We start from the raw sequence: 15,692 nt of genomic DNA, 5'->3' as shown, positions 1-15,692 counted from the left end.
TAAGAGAAGAAAATGTTACCCATCCAGGCTCCTTTCATCATGCTTTTCACTGTGAATGTCTTGAATTCTGGGGTATTTTGGAAGTGTTGTAGACAGATATTAAATAAGAGCAAAGTTTGTAATCTAATCACAATCTCAGTGGTGGAGAGCCCTCTGGATTCCACCTGCAGAACTAAAAATCAGTAATGCATTAACAGAAAGACCTGACCTTTTCCTTTTGTGCCCTGACAGATGAGCAGGAGCCAGCAGTCAGCAGTGATTCAGATATCTCATTGATCATGGCCATGGAGGTTGGACTCTCCGATGTGGAGCTTTCCACGGATCAGGACTGCGAGGAGGTGAAATCCTGAAAACAGAGCTCCAGCACCAAACCACAGGGCAGGGCCACAGGTAGGGACCCAGCCAGCTCTCTGGGGTTTGGAGCAGTCATGCCAATGCCTCCAGAGCACAGTCATCCTGCACACTCCATACTGAGATGGTGAAAAGCAATAGCAGCTGCTGTGTCTGCCTGGATGCGGTTCCATCGCCTGCACACCTGTCTGGCTCACCTGGGACACGGACACGTCCAGATTGTACTCGAGAGCACTCATGGGGCTCTCCAGGGGCTCCTCAACGTGCAACTGAAATGACAGCTTGAGTGTTTTTTACACTTGTTCAATCCAGTTTCTGTTGTGTTTTTTGAAAAGACATATGTTTATTTTGTTTGTTTGTTTATGGTTTGTTATGGACAATGTTTCTATTGACTGACCCCAGCTTTTTCAAGAGTTCAGTCCAGACACCCGAATTCCCGTTCATTGGTCACGTCATGATCTGAGCAGGATTCATCATTGCCTTGTTGTTTCTGCATGAATTACATGTGGCTGGCTCCAGAAGGATCATGCACCAGCACCCTGCATTAGGTAACACCTGCCTTCATTAGGTGGCAGGCTTGGAAATGGTACGTTCTGAAGGCTTTCATTTGTAATTTGCTTGTATTTCTGAATTAGCAGAAATCTGGGTTAAAATGGCATTAGTTTGTGTCTTAAAGTTCTGTTCTAGACAGGTATTGTACAGTGTGAAGGAGAGAAAGAGCTTGAAGCATCACTCCATCCATGTGCTCCTGTCCTGTATTTTATGCTATTCACAGGTGTCAGTACATTTGTGTCCTTCCTCCAAGTGACAATTCCGTAGCTGGAAAAAAAGATCTAGCATAACATCACTTCTTAATTTTACAGACCAAAACCAGATCAGTGGGCTGAGGGAGCATCTGAGAGGTTTCCAGAGGCTGCTTATTAACAGTTCTGCATTGAGCAGGTGACAGTATTCTTACAAAGGGTCTGGAGATGCTGCTGTCAGTGTCAGAAATTGCCAAGGGAGCAAGAGGCAGCCATTTGAAATGTTTAATTCCTGGTTTGCTTTGGGTCTTTTCACTCAGTGTGTTTCATTTCTTACATTTTGACAGCAGTTTTTGTCTGTTGTTATCTAACAAGAGTTCAGGTGGTTTGTTGCCCTCCAGAGTCCCTGTCACTGTTTTCAGAAGAATATTTGCAATTTGTATACAGGTACATACACCAAAATATACTGGGGAGGGAATTTGAAAATAAAAGAACCAATACAAATCAAAACACCTAAATAATAATGACCTGACCTAATAATTTATTTCATCCTGAGCTCTGCTTTCCAGGTAAGAGCTCACTGTTAATTGTGCAGTGTGTGATTTGGTTTTTCAGTGTAAATACTCAGCTGTGAAGAAGCTTACTGTTACACAAGAACTCACAGTTTCTGCGGAGAGTCAGATGATTTGAATCACATTGCTGCCTCCTGAGTCAGTCCACAGAATCAACAATTCATCTTACATTGAAATTTCATGCAGAGGTCAAACATTTTGACTTTTGACTTGGCAGTGTCATGATGGCATCTCAAAATGCAGCTGCTGGGGCTCACTGCATTTAATCTCCTTGTGGATTTACTTGTTAAATGTGAAAACCAGCTTCCAGTCAAAATTTGTGTTTGTCAGATTTTATTCAGGAACACATGTGTTTATCCCTAAAACTTTGGCTGACTTGCTTCTTCAGTACAGAAAGAAGGAAAAAATATTCCCCATGCTTTTCTGTCCATTTAGAACTAATGGAACATTTAGTTTAATTCTGTTTTATGTTCTAAATTTCAGGGTAATCTTGAGGTGAAGCTGAGTTACACATCACTGAAACCTGAACTTAGGAAAGCACTTAAGTAAATGTTTTTTCCTTCCTTCTTAAAAAAAAAAAAAAAAAACAAACAAAAAAAACCCCCACAATTAATTTTGGACTTGCACTAAAATTTAATTATTCTCAACAGGTCTTCTATGAGCATACATAAGCCCCTGTGTCAGTTGTCATTTTTAGGCCTTTTATTTGAGGAAGATTGAGGCACAAATGAAAAAGGCTTTATAGATGCAGTTTGGAAAGAGAAATTATTGAAATCACATATGATAAGCGGTCCCTTGGATTTCACTGATGACCTCTGGATCAAATCCCAAGGAAGTCATTGCAAGAAGGGCATTGATGTGGGGGTGCATCCATTTCACAGGATTAATCTTGTCTCTCTCCAACATTTTAATTGTGGATTGGTGGAAGTTATTTCTGTCTGTAGTGAATGGAAAAAGAAATGAGAGGAAAAAAAAAAAAGGAGTAATAGTGTTTTCTCTTTCTTGTGTTTTTCTTGATTCTTGGTTCTGAGTAGCATTAAACACAATAGCCAGATCAAGATGCTTGTTTGCTCTGAATGTATACAGTTATTTCAGATGTCAAATATCCAAGTGTTTTGTATATGTATGTAATGCCATCCACAACACTTGTTTCATGTTAGAAACCTGAAATGACTGTACCATTTTATAATTAGACATGTAAAGAGGGGACAGTGGGTGGGAGGGTCTGTTATTTTTATACCAAGATGTTCCTTGTATTTAGTGAACATTTCAAACAGTTTTCTACTTGTCAAAATATATACATTCCATCCATTTCCAGAAGAGAATTATTTCTATTTAGAGTAGTTATAAGCAAACCAAAAAAAAAAAAGAAGAAAAAAGGTAGCATCCCACTTATCAGCAGTATCCTGGTTTTCAGTGATGGCTACAGAGCTTTTTCCAGCCGTGTCTCTTCTCACATGCAGCACAGCCATACCAGCAAAGCCAGTGTTGTAAAGGGAATTAAAATCCCAAATGAAATAAATACCACATGAAATAAATACCACATGGACCACATTTTGTTAAGCTATAAGTGCACAGCTTAACAAAATGACTTCATTAAGTTCAGAGACAATGGCCTGTCCCAGAGAAATTCTCCAAAGCAGTCATTCCTGCATCTCTACTTTGAGAAACACCCACCAAAAGGCCATGGCACAATCATCCTGTGGCATTTGCATGGGCCATCCTCTTTCTTGTATTTGGCTTTTTCATCCCTTTCCCTGCTACCTGTGACATGCTGCCAAAGCTGGGCAGTAGCAGTTTGTGAAGATTTTTTTTTTCTGCCTTTTTTCCCTTCTGTACAGTCTTGCAAATAAACTTTTAACTCTTTGCTGACATTTTATAAGGTATACATCTTCCTCTCCAATGCACTTTATCTCTCTTGAAAAATGTGGGAGTCGGAGAACTACCATCTTAAAGGGATTTGCCTGACATCATAAGACACATACTTTTTATTATTTTGTGTCCTTTTTGCTTTGTTAAATACTGTAAATGCTAAAGAGCATAGACAGTGACTCAGCTGGGGGAAATACCGAAATGTTGAGGCTAATACTTGGAAGCATTAATCAGTAGTCCAACATGGCTATTTTTGCTATATAGAGGATTATAATGTAAATATGTGAGAACTGTGTTATTACGTACTAGTAAAATATTGCAACTTTCAAAGTTGAGATGGTGAATTCCAAGGAATTTTATTGCAGGTTTTTTTAATAAAACAAATCTGATGATTGTGTTGTATGTGCTTTCTGACAGCCTGTGTAAACCTGGAGTTTCCTGCACAGCAAACCTGGATAAATTCTATGCAGGGTCCCGTGATATCCAAACCATGCCAAGAAAGAAAATGCACTTTTAGGGTGCCCATAAAGGAGATGCATTCACCTGTGCTGGGTCTCAGGAAGCCACTCTGGAAAAACCACTGAGAGGACAATTCTCTAACACAGGGAGATCAGGTTTGGGGGCATCCCTGAGGGAATAGGACTTCATGGCCCAAAATAAATCTAATGAGCCAATGCATTTATCAGAATTCAGCTATAAGAAATCAGTGGTGATAGGTGAGGCTATAATTTTGCAAAAGGCTCATTCCTCAGCTTCAATCTCTGCAAACAGAGCAGACACCCACAAAGGAGTAACACCAGGACAAGGATTCCATAATGTAGTAAACCTTTTAAAAACCAGGTGCAGCATGAAAGGAGGTGTCCTTTCATACTTTCAACTTTAAAAAGGTCTACTATATTATGGAATCATAGAATTCTTCAGGTTCAAAAACACCTCTAGGATCACCAAGTTGAACTGCTGAAACAGGTGTAAGTGTGCCTGGCTGCAGGGGCTGAGCTCAGAGCCCTGCTTTGTGGGCTGTTCCATGCCTTCCTTCATTTCTGGGCTCCTCACTACAGGAGAGACATGGAGGGGCTGGAGTGTGACCAGAGAGGGGCAACAGAGCTGGGGAAGGGTCTGGAACACAAGCCCTGTGAGAAGCACCCCACATCCTGCACCCCACATCCCGCATCTCACATCATCCCGCATCCCGCATCCCACATCATCCCACATCCCGCATCTCACATCCCGCATCCCGCATCCCACATCCTGCATCCCCCATCTCACATCCCGCATCCCGCATCCCACATCCTGCATCCCCCATCTCACATCCCGCATCTCACATCCCACGTCCCACATCCCGCATCCCACATCCCGCATCCCGCATCCCGCACCACATCCCACATCCCGCACCACATCCCACATCCCACATCCGTGTCTCTCCAGCAGGAGGCTCTCCCGCCTCGCGAATCCGGCCTTGGGCACCCTGCCCGCGCCTGGCTTCATTTATTGAGCCAAATCTGTGACTATTTGCCGTGCTAAACAAGCGAACATCCCACTGTGGAGGGTTTCTCTGCTGTCCCTGGAGTGTTCCTGTCGGTGACATCTTTTATGGAAGATGCTTTCCTTAGGGTTTTTCCTCCTGAGAAGCTGAGAGGCCTCAGGAACAAAATGTAAACAATGGTTATCTGCTGCTGTGGAATGCAACAGGTGCATCTGTGATTGGCCCATGTTGGATGTTTGAAATTAATGGCCAGTCACAGTCAGCTGGCTCGGACAGAGAGCCGAGCCACAAACCTTTGTTATCATTCTTTGCTATTCTATTCTTAGCCAGCCTTCTGATGAAATCCTTTCTGCTATTCTTTTAGTATAGTTTTAATGTAATATATATCATAAAATAATAAATCAAGCCTTCTGAAACATGGAGTCAGGTCCTCGTCTCTTCCCTCACCTGAAAACCCCTGTGAACACTGTCACAGGCAGCCTTGCTGCTTTGCTGTATTCTGCAGAGCATGTTTTCTTCTCTGCTTTTAATGCAAGTTCTCAGCTGTTCATATTCTGATCACACAAGAGGAGCTATTTTCTGCAGCAGCAGCAGCCTTCTGTGCTGGCTGTGCTCAGGCAGCTCTGGCCTGGTATTTGATTATCACCAAAAAAACAGGTGGAGAAAAAGATGGTTCTCTAGGATGGATATGAAATAATTTGAAGTATGGTGGGGCTTTTTGGTGGAAGATTGTTTTTGCAATTCATCCTGGCGAGCTGCCTTGGGCAGAGGAGCCACGGCTGCCTTCAGAGCTGGCTCCTGGGATGGAGATGGAAATCACATTGGGCTTTAAGTTAGCTAGAGTTCTGTATCTGCTTTGAGCCCTTCTAGTTAGTCCAGTATCCAATATCTCCTATAAGAAGCACCTAGAGAGTCATAAATACTGCAGGATACTAAGCACTTCCTACCCCCATTAAAGATGGATATGAGAATGGGTGTTTGTTCTGTAGAGAAAGCTTAAGGGATGTGTAAAATGCCCTTGAAGAAAACAGCCATGTAGTAATAATGTAGTTATTTACTTCCGCCTGAGATGAAGGCATGGAAGATGTGAGACCTAAAAGTAATGGAAGGAAATAACATAATGCAATATCCTATTGATCTGTGGGATTTTCCACTGCTTGAGATGAACGCCACAAGTAATGTTTGCAGTTGTACTGACTAGAATTAAAATAATTATAGCATGGAAACAAATCATGACAAAAACTCCTTAGGGCTTAAAGCTCTCTGCTTCTCACTTGTGGGCTGATGGGGTCCAGGGCTTTCTGCCATGCTTGTATATTACTGCAATGCCCAGTTATATGTCCTGTGAGTGCCTTCTGTCTCAGTCTGGAGCCATGGTAATATGGAGCTAACATGAAACAATTGACATTATTCCTTTTCAGGATGCAGCAAAAAGTGTCCACTACACTTCAAGCCAAATATATTTTCTGCTATTCGAAAGAAAAAAAAAAATTAAAATCCAGTGACTGGAGGAGCCAGAGGATTTTTTTCATGGGAAGGTTTTACTGCTTTAACTTGCATTAAAGCTGATCAATGAGGACTCAGGTTGCATCATCCTTTGTAAGAGAAGCCTGGCTCACAGGAATAGCTTCTTCTCTAGTGATATGCTGCTTCAAAGGGCAGGTCTGGGAGGCCATACAGGGATTTAAAAACAAGCCTCAAAGTTATTCCATCAGCGCTCTGTGAAGTGACACATAACAGTTACCAATGAGAACAAGGCAGACCACAAAGGACTGATGCCTTTCTTCCTGCATCCTCATTTTCTTCCCCCAACCCAAATACCCATCTGTGCCCTTGGATCTTACCAAACAGTCATTAACCAGACCTGTGGGTCTTCTCTTCACAGCAACAAATTGTCAGGAGTCCAGGTGGGAGCTGAGACCTGTGCTACAGACTTTCACACAGGCTTCAGTTCAATACTCACAGGACTGGCTGGGGAAAAACGTCTTGAAATGTGTCTGCTGGGTTTTCAGCTGCACATCTAGGTGCAGGCACTCATAAAGCTCTGTGTTTTTATCCACCAGCCCAAAAATGTGTTGAAAATATTCCTGTCAGAGCCAGGTAAGACAATTTCCTTTTTGGTTCCTAATATCCCCTTACGTTGCCATAATATCTTGTTTTCCATGTGTACTTGCTTTTCTAAAGAAAGCCCAAAGGCAAGTGAGCAAAATTCTTTGCCCATTGGAGTCCCTTTCCCTCCCAAGTGATGCTTCAGCTCTGAATGAGGCTCTGCTATCAGCCCACAGGGATTTCTGCTGGCTCTGGAGCTCAGCATCTGAGTCATGCTCCAAAAATAGCCAGGGAAATGTCAGCCCAGCCAAAGTCACCGCCTGATTAACGAGGAGCTCTCACAGTTCCAGGTATGTCCAGATACGCTCCTGATCTTAACTATGGAGCCAGGCTTTTTAAAAATAAATATATCATAAATTTTATGGGTAGTGAGTGCTTTTCTATGCATGTGCTGAGGTAGTGTGTGTGTTAAGCAACGTGCAAAGATGTTTTGCTAGGGCTGGTAGCTAACCAAAGTTGCCATTAATGACAAGGAAGGGAAGGGGAAAGCTTTTAGGCTGATATTGCTGAGGTGCTCTCCTTTAAAAGAGGAAGGAAATGTGACTCTCTGACAGACCTCATCATGCTTGATGCAGCACAGCAGGATGCTCTCTGCAGGCACATCCTCCAAATAGCTTTTCCACCTCAAGAGTAATCGCTTTCTCCCTGCACATCACAGCTCTTGTGGGCACATGAAGGTAAAATCACATAAAAAAAGCCTGTCAGAGGTGCTCAAAGGTAATCTACTGATTGGTAATCAAAGGAAAACCCCCAAACCTTGAAATTATTCCTGCTCCCATGTTCGTGAGCTAACATGCAGCTGCTAAAGTACCATTTGAAAGTAGTTTTAATAGCAATCATTTTTAATTTTGTCCTTCTTCAAAACATAGGTCTACACATGAAAACCAGCTTAGGTCATGGGAGGTGTGGGTTTATACTACTATATTTGTAACTGAAGAGTTCCTTGGAGCATAATCTTATTCTGAGAGGAAAAATGTAGTCACTTGATTCAGACCAATAAAATTCACTTTCAGACCTAGGCTTGAAGAAGTTGAATTTGTTCTTAAATGTGTCTGAGGAGTTACTTTGGGATGATTACACAGGTTATCCATTACACTGGAGCTTCATTCTTTGAACAGATTACCAGATTCCACCGATTTATTTTTCCTGCCTTTTTTCTCCTCCTTCTCTAATTACTTTGATGCTCTGCTGCTAAAACCAGGCAGGAAATGCTGAGAGATTGACCTAGAGCTGGCAGCCAGCCTGTGAAAACCTCAGCAGCTCAGAACAATGCTTCCTTAGCGCTGTTTCTCTCTGCTTTCTGGAACTAGAACTGGCGCTTTATTATCAAGATGATCAGAAGGTAAATGCCTCTCCACAAATTGTCAGGGTTGGGGGTTTATTTGGTTGGTTTTTAACAGGAAATGCGGCGGAAGCAGGTGTGTGACTCTTTCGCACATTATCCACCTGTGACTGGGCCTCCTGTTTTTTGTATATGTTAAATGTCATGGGCTGACTACAGCACTGTCTCAATATCCTGATGATGGTCTGCAGAGAAATGCTCTCTAGAGGTCCTTCTGCATTAGAAAGACATTGTTTCTTCATTTTGATCAAAGCAAGACACACCCTACGTTTAAATGGATTTTACTTTGTTGATGGTCCTCTACTACAGATGATTAAGGAGGGTGCCTCTGATTCACAGATCCCTTCAGTGCTGTTCTCGCCCCAGGTTGTGTGTGACATCTGAAGGTGTCACAAGTTTCCTTTGTGTTTCTGGGGACACTGAGGACTCTCAGAGATTCGAACAAAGGGTCTTAGATACTTTTGCAGGCCTAATGAGAGGCTGGGGTCTAAAGCTTAGAGCCAGCTGTTGAAACTTGAAGATTTGATTTTCAACTACTTGATCTTTTTCTGCAGAAACAATCAAAGAATCGCAGAACTGTTAGGTGTACTAGTTTCAAAGCAAATCAGTGGGAGATTCCAAGCCAAAATGGTTTGTGTTGAAACAGACCTTCAGGATCACCTAGTTCCAATATCTGGGTTTGTGTTAGTGTGAGATTGCCTTCATCTCCACAGCAATTTCTTTCTGTATCAAGAACTTGCTTCCTTCCCCCTCCTTGCTTTTTATAGGAAAGAAAAAAAATCAGTCTGATCCAGACACACATGACTTTCCAATCTCTGAAAAGCTCTGTGTCTCTTCTTGCCTTGAGAGTAATTCATCTTTTCAGAGCAAGGCACAGATGAAATAAGTCAGGAAGCTGTGCAGAGAATAAAAAGTATTTCTGGCTGCTTTTCTCTCAGATGTCAACAAATTGATTTCTGAGATTTTTCCATTGTGTGTGTATATATATACACACACACACATACATTTTGAAATATATTAGGGCTAGTGATTATTTTATGTAAAATTGAAAATTGAACCAATCTTTTCTGAAGTTGTTGTGCCAGATTACCTTAGAAACTTTTCCACCTCAACTTTCTTGATTAACTGCCTTGCATTTCCATGACTATTTTTCATGGCTACAGAAATATCACTTCCATGCATAGGCTGCCAGAAAGGCTGAATTCTGAGATATAAAATAGCTATTTCTCCTAAATTACTCGTAAAATGTTAGGGATTGAATGCTTGAGCCTCCATCCCACAGCACAAAATATGCAATGACAGGGACTTTGGTCTTTATGTGAAAGCCATCTGTGCTCCTACAGGAAAAAACCCCAAAGTACAACATTTTATGGTCATTATTTTCAATGTTATTTTTGTCTGCAGTTGCTGAGTTGTGAAGAGCTGTGTGCTGTGGGCTTTTGAGATAGCTGCTGCCCATGAATGCTTCTGAATGGGGAGGAAAAAACCCACAGGTCATCAGGTTTTTCTTTGGCATTTGAAAGCTACTACAAGGGACAAACCAAAGTCATTAGTATGAGATTACAAAATTGTTGATAATGCATGTACATACAATATAATAATACACCATAAATTAATTCTACAGAGAAACTAATTAAGTTCATCCCTGGAGAACCTCTAGAGCAGTACTGAGAATTTCAGAGCTTCCAACTGGTAAAAACACTCACTTGTTAAAAGACTGGCTGTTGTTAATAGAAAATTTCAGTGTTTTGTACCTAAACTTGTTTCAACCTTGGAATCAGTTAAGATACCCTACAAGTTACTTAGAAAGGAGTTTGGGGTTTTTTTGTATGTTGCTATGTTTACAGACTACTCTGCATAATTCATAGCTGATAATTTATGGAATAATGTTGTGTTTTGATTCAAAAGTATGCCTAACTACCCAGCACAGCTAAAGATTAAGTAATGCCTCTGGTGCCCCACCAGAATGGTTGTGAAACAATTTCATAGTTAGTCATACCCAGAAAAACTAGTGAAAGTGCTGAAAGTGGTTTCCTGTTGTGGTTATATGCCACTAACAACTCTGCTTCTGGATGCTGCACAGAAAATAAAACAACCTACAAAGCAGCTTTTTTTGTATTTTAGTGTAGCATACAATACTGCTTGAAATGTGTATTTCCTGACAAATTATTTTGAAAGATTCACTCAATACATCCTACTCTTTTCCTTTTAGGACAAAATAGAGATTTCAGGAATAATTAATTTCAGTAAGGCAGTCATGGTGTGCAACACTGATATACTTACTAGCTGTGAGATAATGACTTTTCTCCTTGAATCTATTAAGTAAATTCTTCCACTTTCAATCATAGGTACAGGCATATTTTATTCCCTTTCTGATTTAGCATTGCTGTCATCTTTCTTTATTTCTGTCATCTATGGTTTGTTAACTGTTTTTTCTTCCCGAAGATAGTTTTGACCCTTCTGATATGAAACTCTTTCTGGAATGGTTCCTTTAATTCTTTGTTGTTCCAGCGTCTCATCACCATGTTCAGTCATACTTAAACCCTCAGCTATTTCCCTTTCTGTTTTGGAGTGATTTTATGATGATTAGTTTATTCCCTAATCATTAATTAGAAACATCCAACATGGGCCAATCACAGATGCACCTGTTGCATTCCACAGCAGCAGATAACCATTGTTTACATTTTGTTCCTGAGGCCTCTCAGCTTCTCAGGAGGAAAAACCCTAAGGAAAGGATTTTTCATAAAAGATGTCTGCGACAGGGACTGATGTTTACATCCATTTGTCCAAACTGCTGTTTTTGTTCTTCTCCATTCCTTCTTCCATATATTTTTATCAGTTGTCTTTTTTTCTGTTTCTATATTTACATATACTTTTATCTTCTTTCCCTTCAACCTTAACAATTTCTTTCTGTGTTCTTCTTTCATTTCTCTCATGCCTTTCTTTCACTTTCATTTCACAGCAGCCAAGAATGGGTTGAAGAAATGATTCATCTTCCTCTTTTAGTCCTGGCAAAGGTTACAGAATGGCTCCAAGGCACGGGTTTCCTCTGACTTCTGATGCTAACAAAGTGATGGCTTTTCAAATACTTTGCATATTTGTATCAAGACAGGATATGAGCCTCCATCAGGAACATTTTTTTGGAGTGCTTTTGCTATTTCCACATATGTGTATGAGTAGGTACCCGGGAGCTTTATACTAATATGTTTTGGTCCAGTGCCATAAATAAGGGAAAGCCTAGTTTTGCCTTAGAGCAGAACTGTGGGAAGACACCAGGACCTTTTTGGATGTCTGGAAAGCAGGCAGCTACTGAACTGAATTAACCTGGAGCTGTGCAGCTTCCAAAAAGCCTTCTGTCAGAGAGGCTGGCTGTGTGATGGTAAGGGGATTGGTGGAGAAGCTGTCTGAGCATCCAGACTGCTACAGCAAGGTAAGTGAGCATTGAGGTGTAAAAAGATATCAGAATTCCTATAAGACATTTAACAAAATTACACAAATCCGTAGAAATGCTGGTATCAGGACCATCTTGGATGTAACAGTCCATTTGAACTGCAAATCAAATGAGGAGCAAAGTAGAATATTAATTGCATTGGAAACTCCTGAGGTAGCCCATGTTGTATTTCAATTGGTACTGAAGTTGTAATCCCATTGCTGTAGCTGTGCATGTGCATGACTTGTTGACTGTGTGACTTTCTCAACAGATTTCTGGTATTTTCCACGACTGCCTTCAGTGGCTGTTTTCAAGCAAAGAGGAAAATTCCATAAAATTCCCCTAGGTTTATGAGCTCTACACCACTTGGAATATCCACCTGAAAAGATCCAAAATATAATTTTCTGTAGAAAACTACTGCCTCTACACGTAGTCGGCTGCAAAATGTGATTTATTTTAGATAGATTTTCCTAGGTAATGGAACGGAAGGAAAATGGTTACAAACGACTGATGAATCATTTGTAAATATTCCTTAGGGGAATATTCCTTATTCTTACCAATACCTACTGGTCCCTCATTCCCTCTCCAAATTCTTCCCATACAGTTCCCTCAGGACAGGCAGCACAGAGCAACTCCTTCCATAGGAGCCACAACACAATCACAAGCAAATATGAAGTGATTGCCCAGAGCCCACAGCAGCAATTTCCTCCAAGAGGAGAGGAAACTGTTGTTGTAGTCTGAAGTTTGCCACTAATTTTGTATTTTTATGTCCAAGCAGCCAACTTCTGTATTTTCCTGAAACTTGCACAATGCTATGTGCTGGTACTCAGCCAGGTCAGTGTTCTTCTACTTGGCTTGTTCAGAAAATTAGCAGAAACCAATTTATCTGCTTGGGTTTTTGCAAGGCTGTGTGGAACTACTGCAATGGCAATCCTCTTCTAAGTTAGACCAAGTACAATGACATTGTGCATGGGAGATTTTTAAAGTATTCCACTGCAAATGAGTACAGTACTTTCTTAAGAATTCAGCTCTTCATATTTCCATATCTCAACTAATCTTGGTGCTGTCATATTATTTTCAATAAGCAGGCAAGTGGTAAACAGTTTATTACCCATCATTTACATGTCAAACCAAGCATATTTTATCAGCATTTCAGTAACCATCTAGCTCCTTCATGAACATGTAGCAGAAGTATTTAAGTGTCAATTCAGACACCAGCTGCCACATAATAATTTTTAAAGTATTTAGTGGCAGAAAGAAACATTCAATAAGAATCCAGCTTCACTGATTGCACTGAAGTTGCATTATGTGTTTCTAATACTTTGTGAGCAATTACAGAACATCTCAGACACTTAAAACAAAATAGGGAAAATGAAAATAAAACCAAACAGCAGAATAACTTGTGAAATACTTAAGTTGATGATTATTCAACTATACCCCATTTGTCCCAATAAATAACTGCAAATTGACTTAGCTCTGTAAATCCTTTAATACACAGATGTTTAAGTGGACAGACCATTATCTTGGCTTTTACTTGTTTTAGCAGATAGGCTTATTCCTCATTTTTCATGGAGTGTTGCTTCTCTAAATTATTTCACATCAGATGTGCACTCTGTTTTAGGATAACACAGATGACAAAACCAGAAAAGCAAGGGACATCATGAGAGGGTAAACAAAATTTATTCTGAATTTAAGGATAAACAAACCCAACTACATTATGAGTGGGCAATGTTAATTAAGTCTAATGACACATATCAAAGTATTTAAATTCAGATACTTAGCATAAGCAATTAATGAAGGGATTCTGGGGTAAGTAATTACTGAGTATTAATACTCTTAAAGCCAAATTAAGTCCAGCATTTCTCTGTTGTTATGTCCAACATAACTTACCTTGTTCCTCAAGAAATTTGTCATCCCCAACTGGTTAAAACAGTTAATTACATGAGCATGCAATGAAACCATCAAAATCTTTGAAAGCACCTTCATTCCTTGCCAGTATTTGTTTTCAAACATTCTCACTCCTGTCATGCTAAAGAAGCAGTGCTGAGGAAGCTGTTGGTGAACTGGTTTGGTGACTTCTCATCTGCCTGCTTGCTGGTGGCTCCAGAGGTGCCAAAAGGAAGGTGCAGGATGGATTTGGATCACTGAATTTCAGAAAAAGGGCCAATTCTGCTGTTACCAAGATGTATACCTCCTTTTTTCTTTTTTTTTCCCCTAGCATCACACTGAAGCATGGTAGTTGTGCCATTTTTGGGGCACTGCTACATTAAAATATCAGCTGCCATCAAATGTTTGCCGCCTTTCCATTTACGTTAGTAACTGGCTCAGCTGCATGTAGTCTCCTAAGGCATGTTCAAAGAGCTGTTTTTCTTCTCAGCTTTATCATTGTCACCTTTGTTATCATAGGAAATTTATTAACTTCTTTGGAGTTTTCATTCTTAAACTTTTCCTGTTTTCATTCTTAAACCTTTCCTGTTTTCATTCCTCTGGAATATCGCAGATGTTGGAATTCATACCTTTATCTGTATAGTGATGCAGTTTGCACATGTTAAAGCAAGCAGCTCTATTAATTAGCTAGTCAGACTTAACTATGGACTGGTTAGTGTATCACTGAACTTTGTTACAATAACAGAATAATTAATCTGCCACAGTGCTAACAAATACTTCCAGGGTGAGAATACAATTGTTCTTGCACAGTCTTGTGGAAGCAGGTCCTGTCAAACAAAGCTTCCTTCTGTTGTGGCAGGGTGAAAGCTATGGTCAATAGAAATAGCAGGGTCGATACCATATATCTGAATTTTGCCAAAGAAATTTTATTTGTAACAACAGATTGTATATAAAATTAACTTGGTCATAACATCTGGGTGTGAAACCAACCCACAGAGAATGGTGGGTTTGGCCAGCTCATGAAAGCCTGGACTTCACTATAAAGTACAGCCTGCATGAGCAGTTTGTGCTCAGAACGTGGCTTCATGTCGTGTTTGGGCCTTAATTTAGCCTTATCAACGTCTTTAATAAAACAAAGACACATATCTGATTGGAAAGTAACAATTTTATACCTCAAGGGAGGGAGGTCAGTGTGCACAGTCCTTTCCTGACAACTTGGAAACCAAATGGCATTCGGAGCTACAAGGGTAGAACATGTGTTATCTATACACACTAGTGTTCCCTTTGAGTATGCTTTGTTCTAGCATTACAGCGACCTGATGAGGTCTTCCAGGGTGAGAGAAGTGGACGAGAATCTTGTTTCATGATCAGAAGGCTAGATTTATTGATATATCATATATAGTACATTATAACTATACTAATAAGAATAAGGAGAGAAGTTGCAGAGGCTGCTAACCTAAGAATAGCATAGAAAAGAATGAATAACAAAGTTCTGTGTCCAGCAGAAAGCAAGGACAAACTCTTTCTGTGAGTGGTCAGCAAATCCAAACACACACAGAAGCCCAATCACCGCTGCACCTGTTACATTCCACACCAGCCGATAACAATTATTTACATTCTTCTTCTGGAGCCTCAGCTTCCCAGAAGATTAATAAATCCCAAAGAAAGGATTTCTATGAAAAAATGTCTGCGACAGTTCTAGGGCTCTTGAGGTTCTCAGAAATTACCCCCGACTTTAGCAGGCAGGGTCTCGCCGGAGCAGAGGGGCAGCATCCCCTCGCTCACCTGCCGTGCTTTGGATGTGCCCGGGACGCGTTTGGCTCCCCGGGGGGAGCGCTTTGCCGGTTCGGGCTCACCGTGCGCGCTCCGGGCAGGGCGGCTCTCGGTGCGCGGCTCCGGCCCT

At 40.8% G+C, this 15,692-nt stretch overlaps 1 protein-coding gene across 1 annotated transcript in view; it reads left to right on the top strand.

Annotated features, from left to right (window-relative positions):
* RNF150 (ring finger protein 150) overlaps positions 1 to 2,253 on the top strand; it is a 71,440-nt gene extending 69,187 nt beyond the window's left edge. Inside the window, exon 7 of the mRNA XM_054295485.1 lies at positions 232 to 2,253. Within this exon, the coding sequence (XP_054151460.1) occupies positions 232 to 350 (119 nt within the window). The 3' untranslated portion in view covers positions 351 to 2,253. The remainder of the gene's footprint in view (positions 1 to 231) is intronic.
* The last annotated feature ends 13,439 nt before the right edge of the window (positions 2,254 to 15,692 follow it).

The sequence above is a fragment of the Melozone crissalis genome, unplaced genomic scaffold, assembly GCF_028551555.1.
Source record: "Melozone crissalis strain CALT ecotype California unplaced genomic scaffold, PUWL_Pcris_2 ptg000006l_1, whole genome shotgun sequence".
Taxonomy (NCBI): domain Eukaryota; kingdom Metazoa; phylum Chordata; class Aves; order Passeriformes; family Passerellidae; genus Melozone; species Melozone crissalis.
Note: the sequence above shows the minus strand (reverse complement) of the source record. Positions and strands in the feature narration are given on the sequence as shown.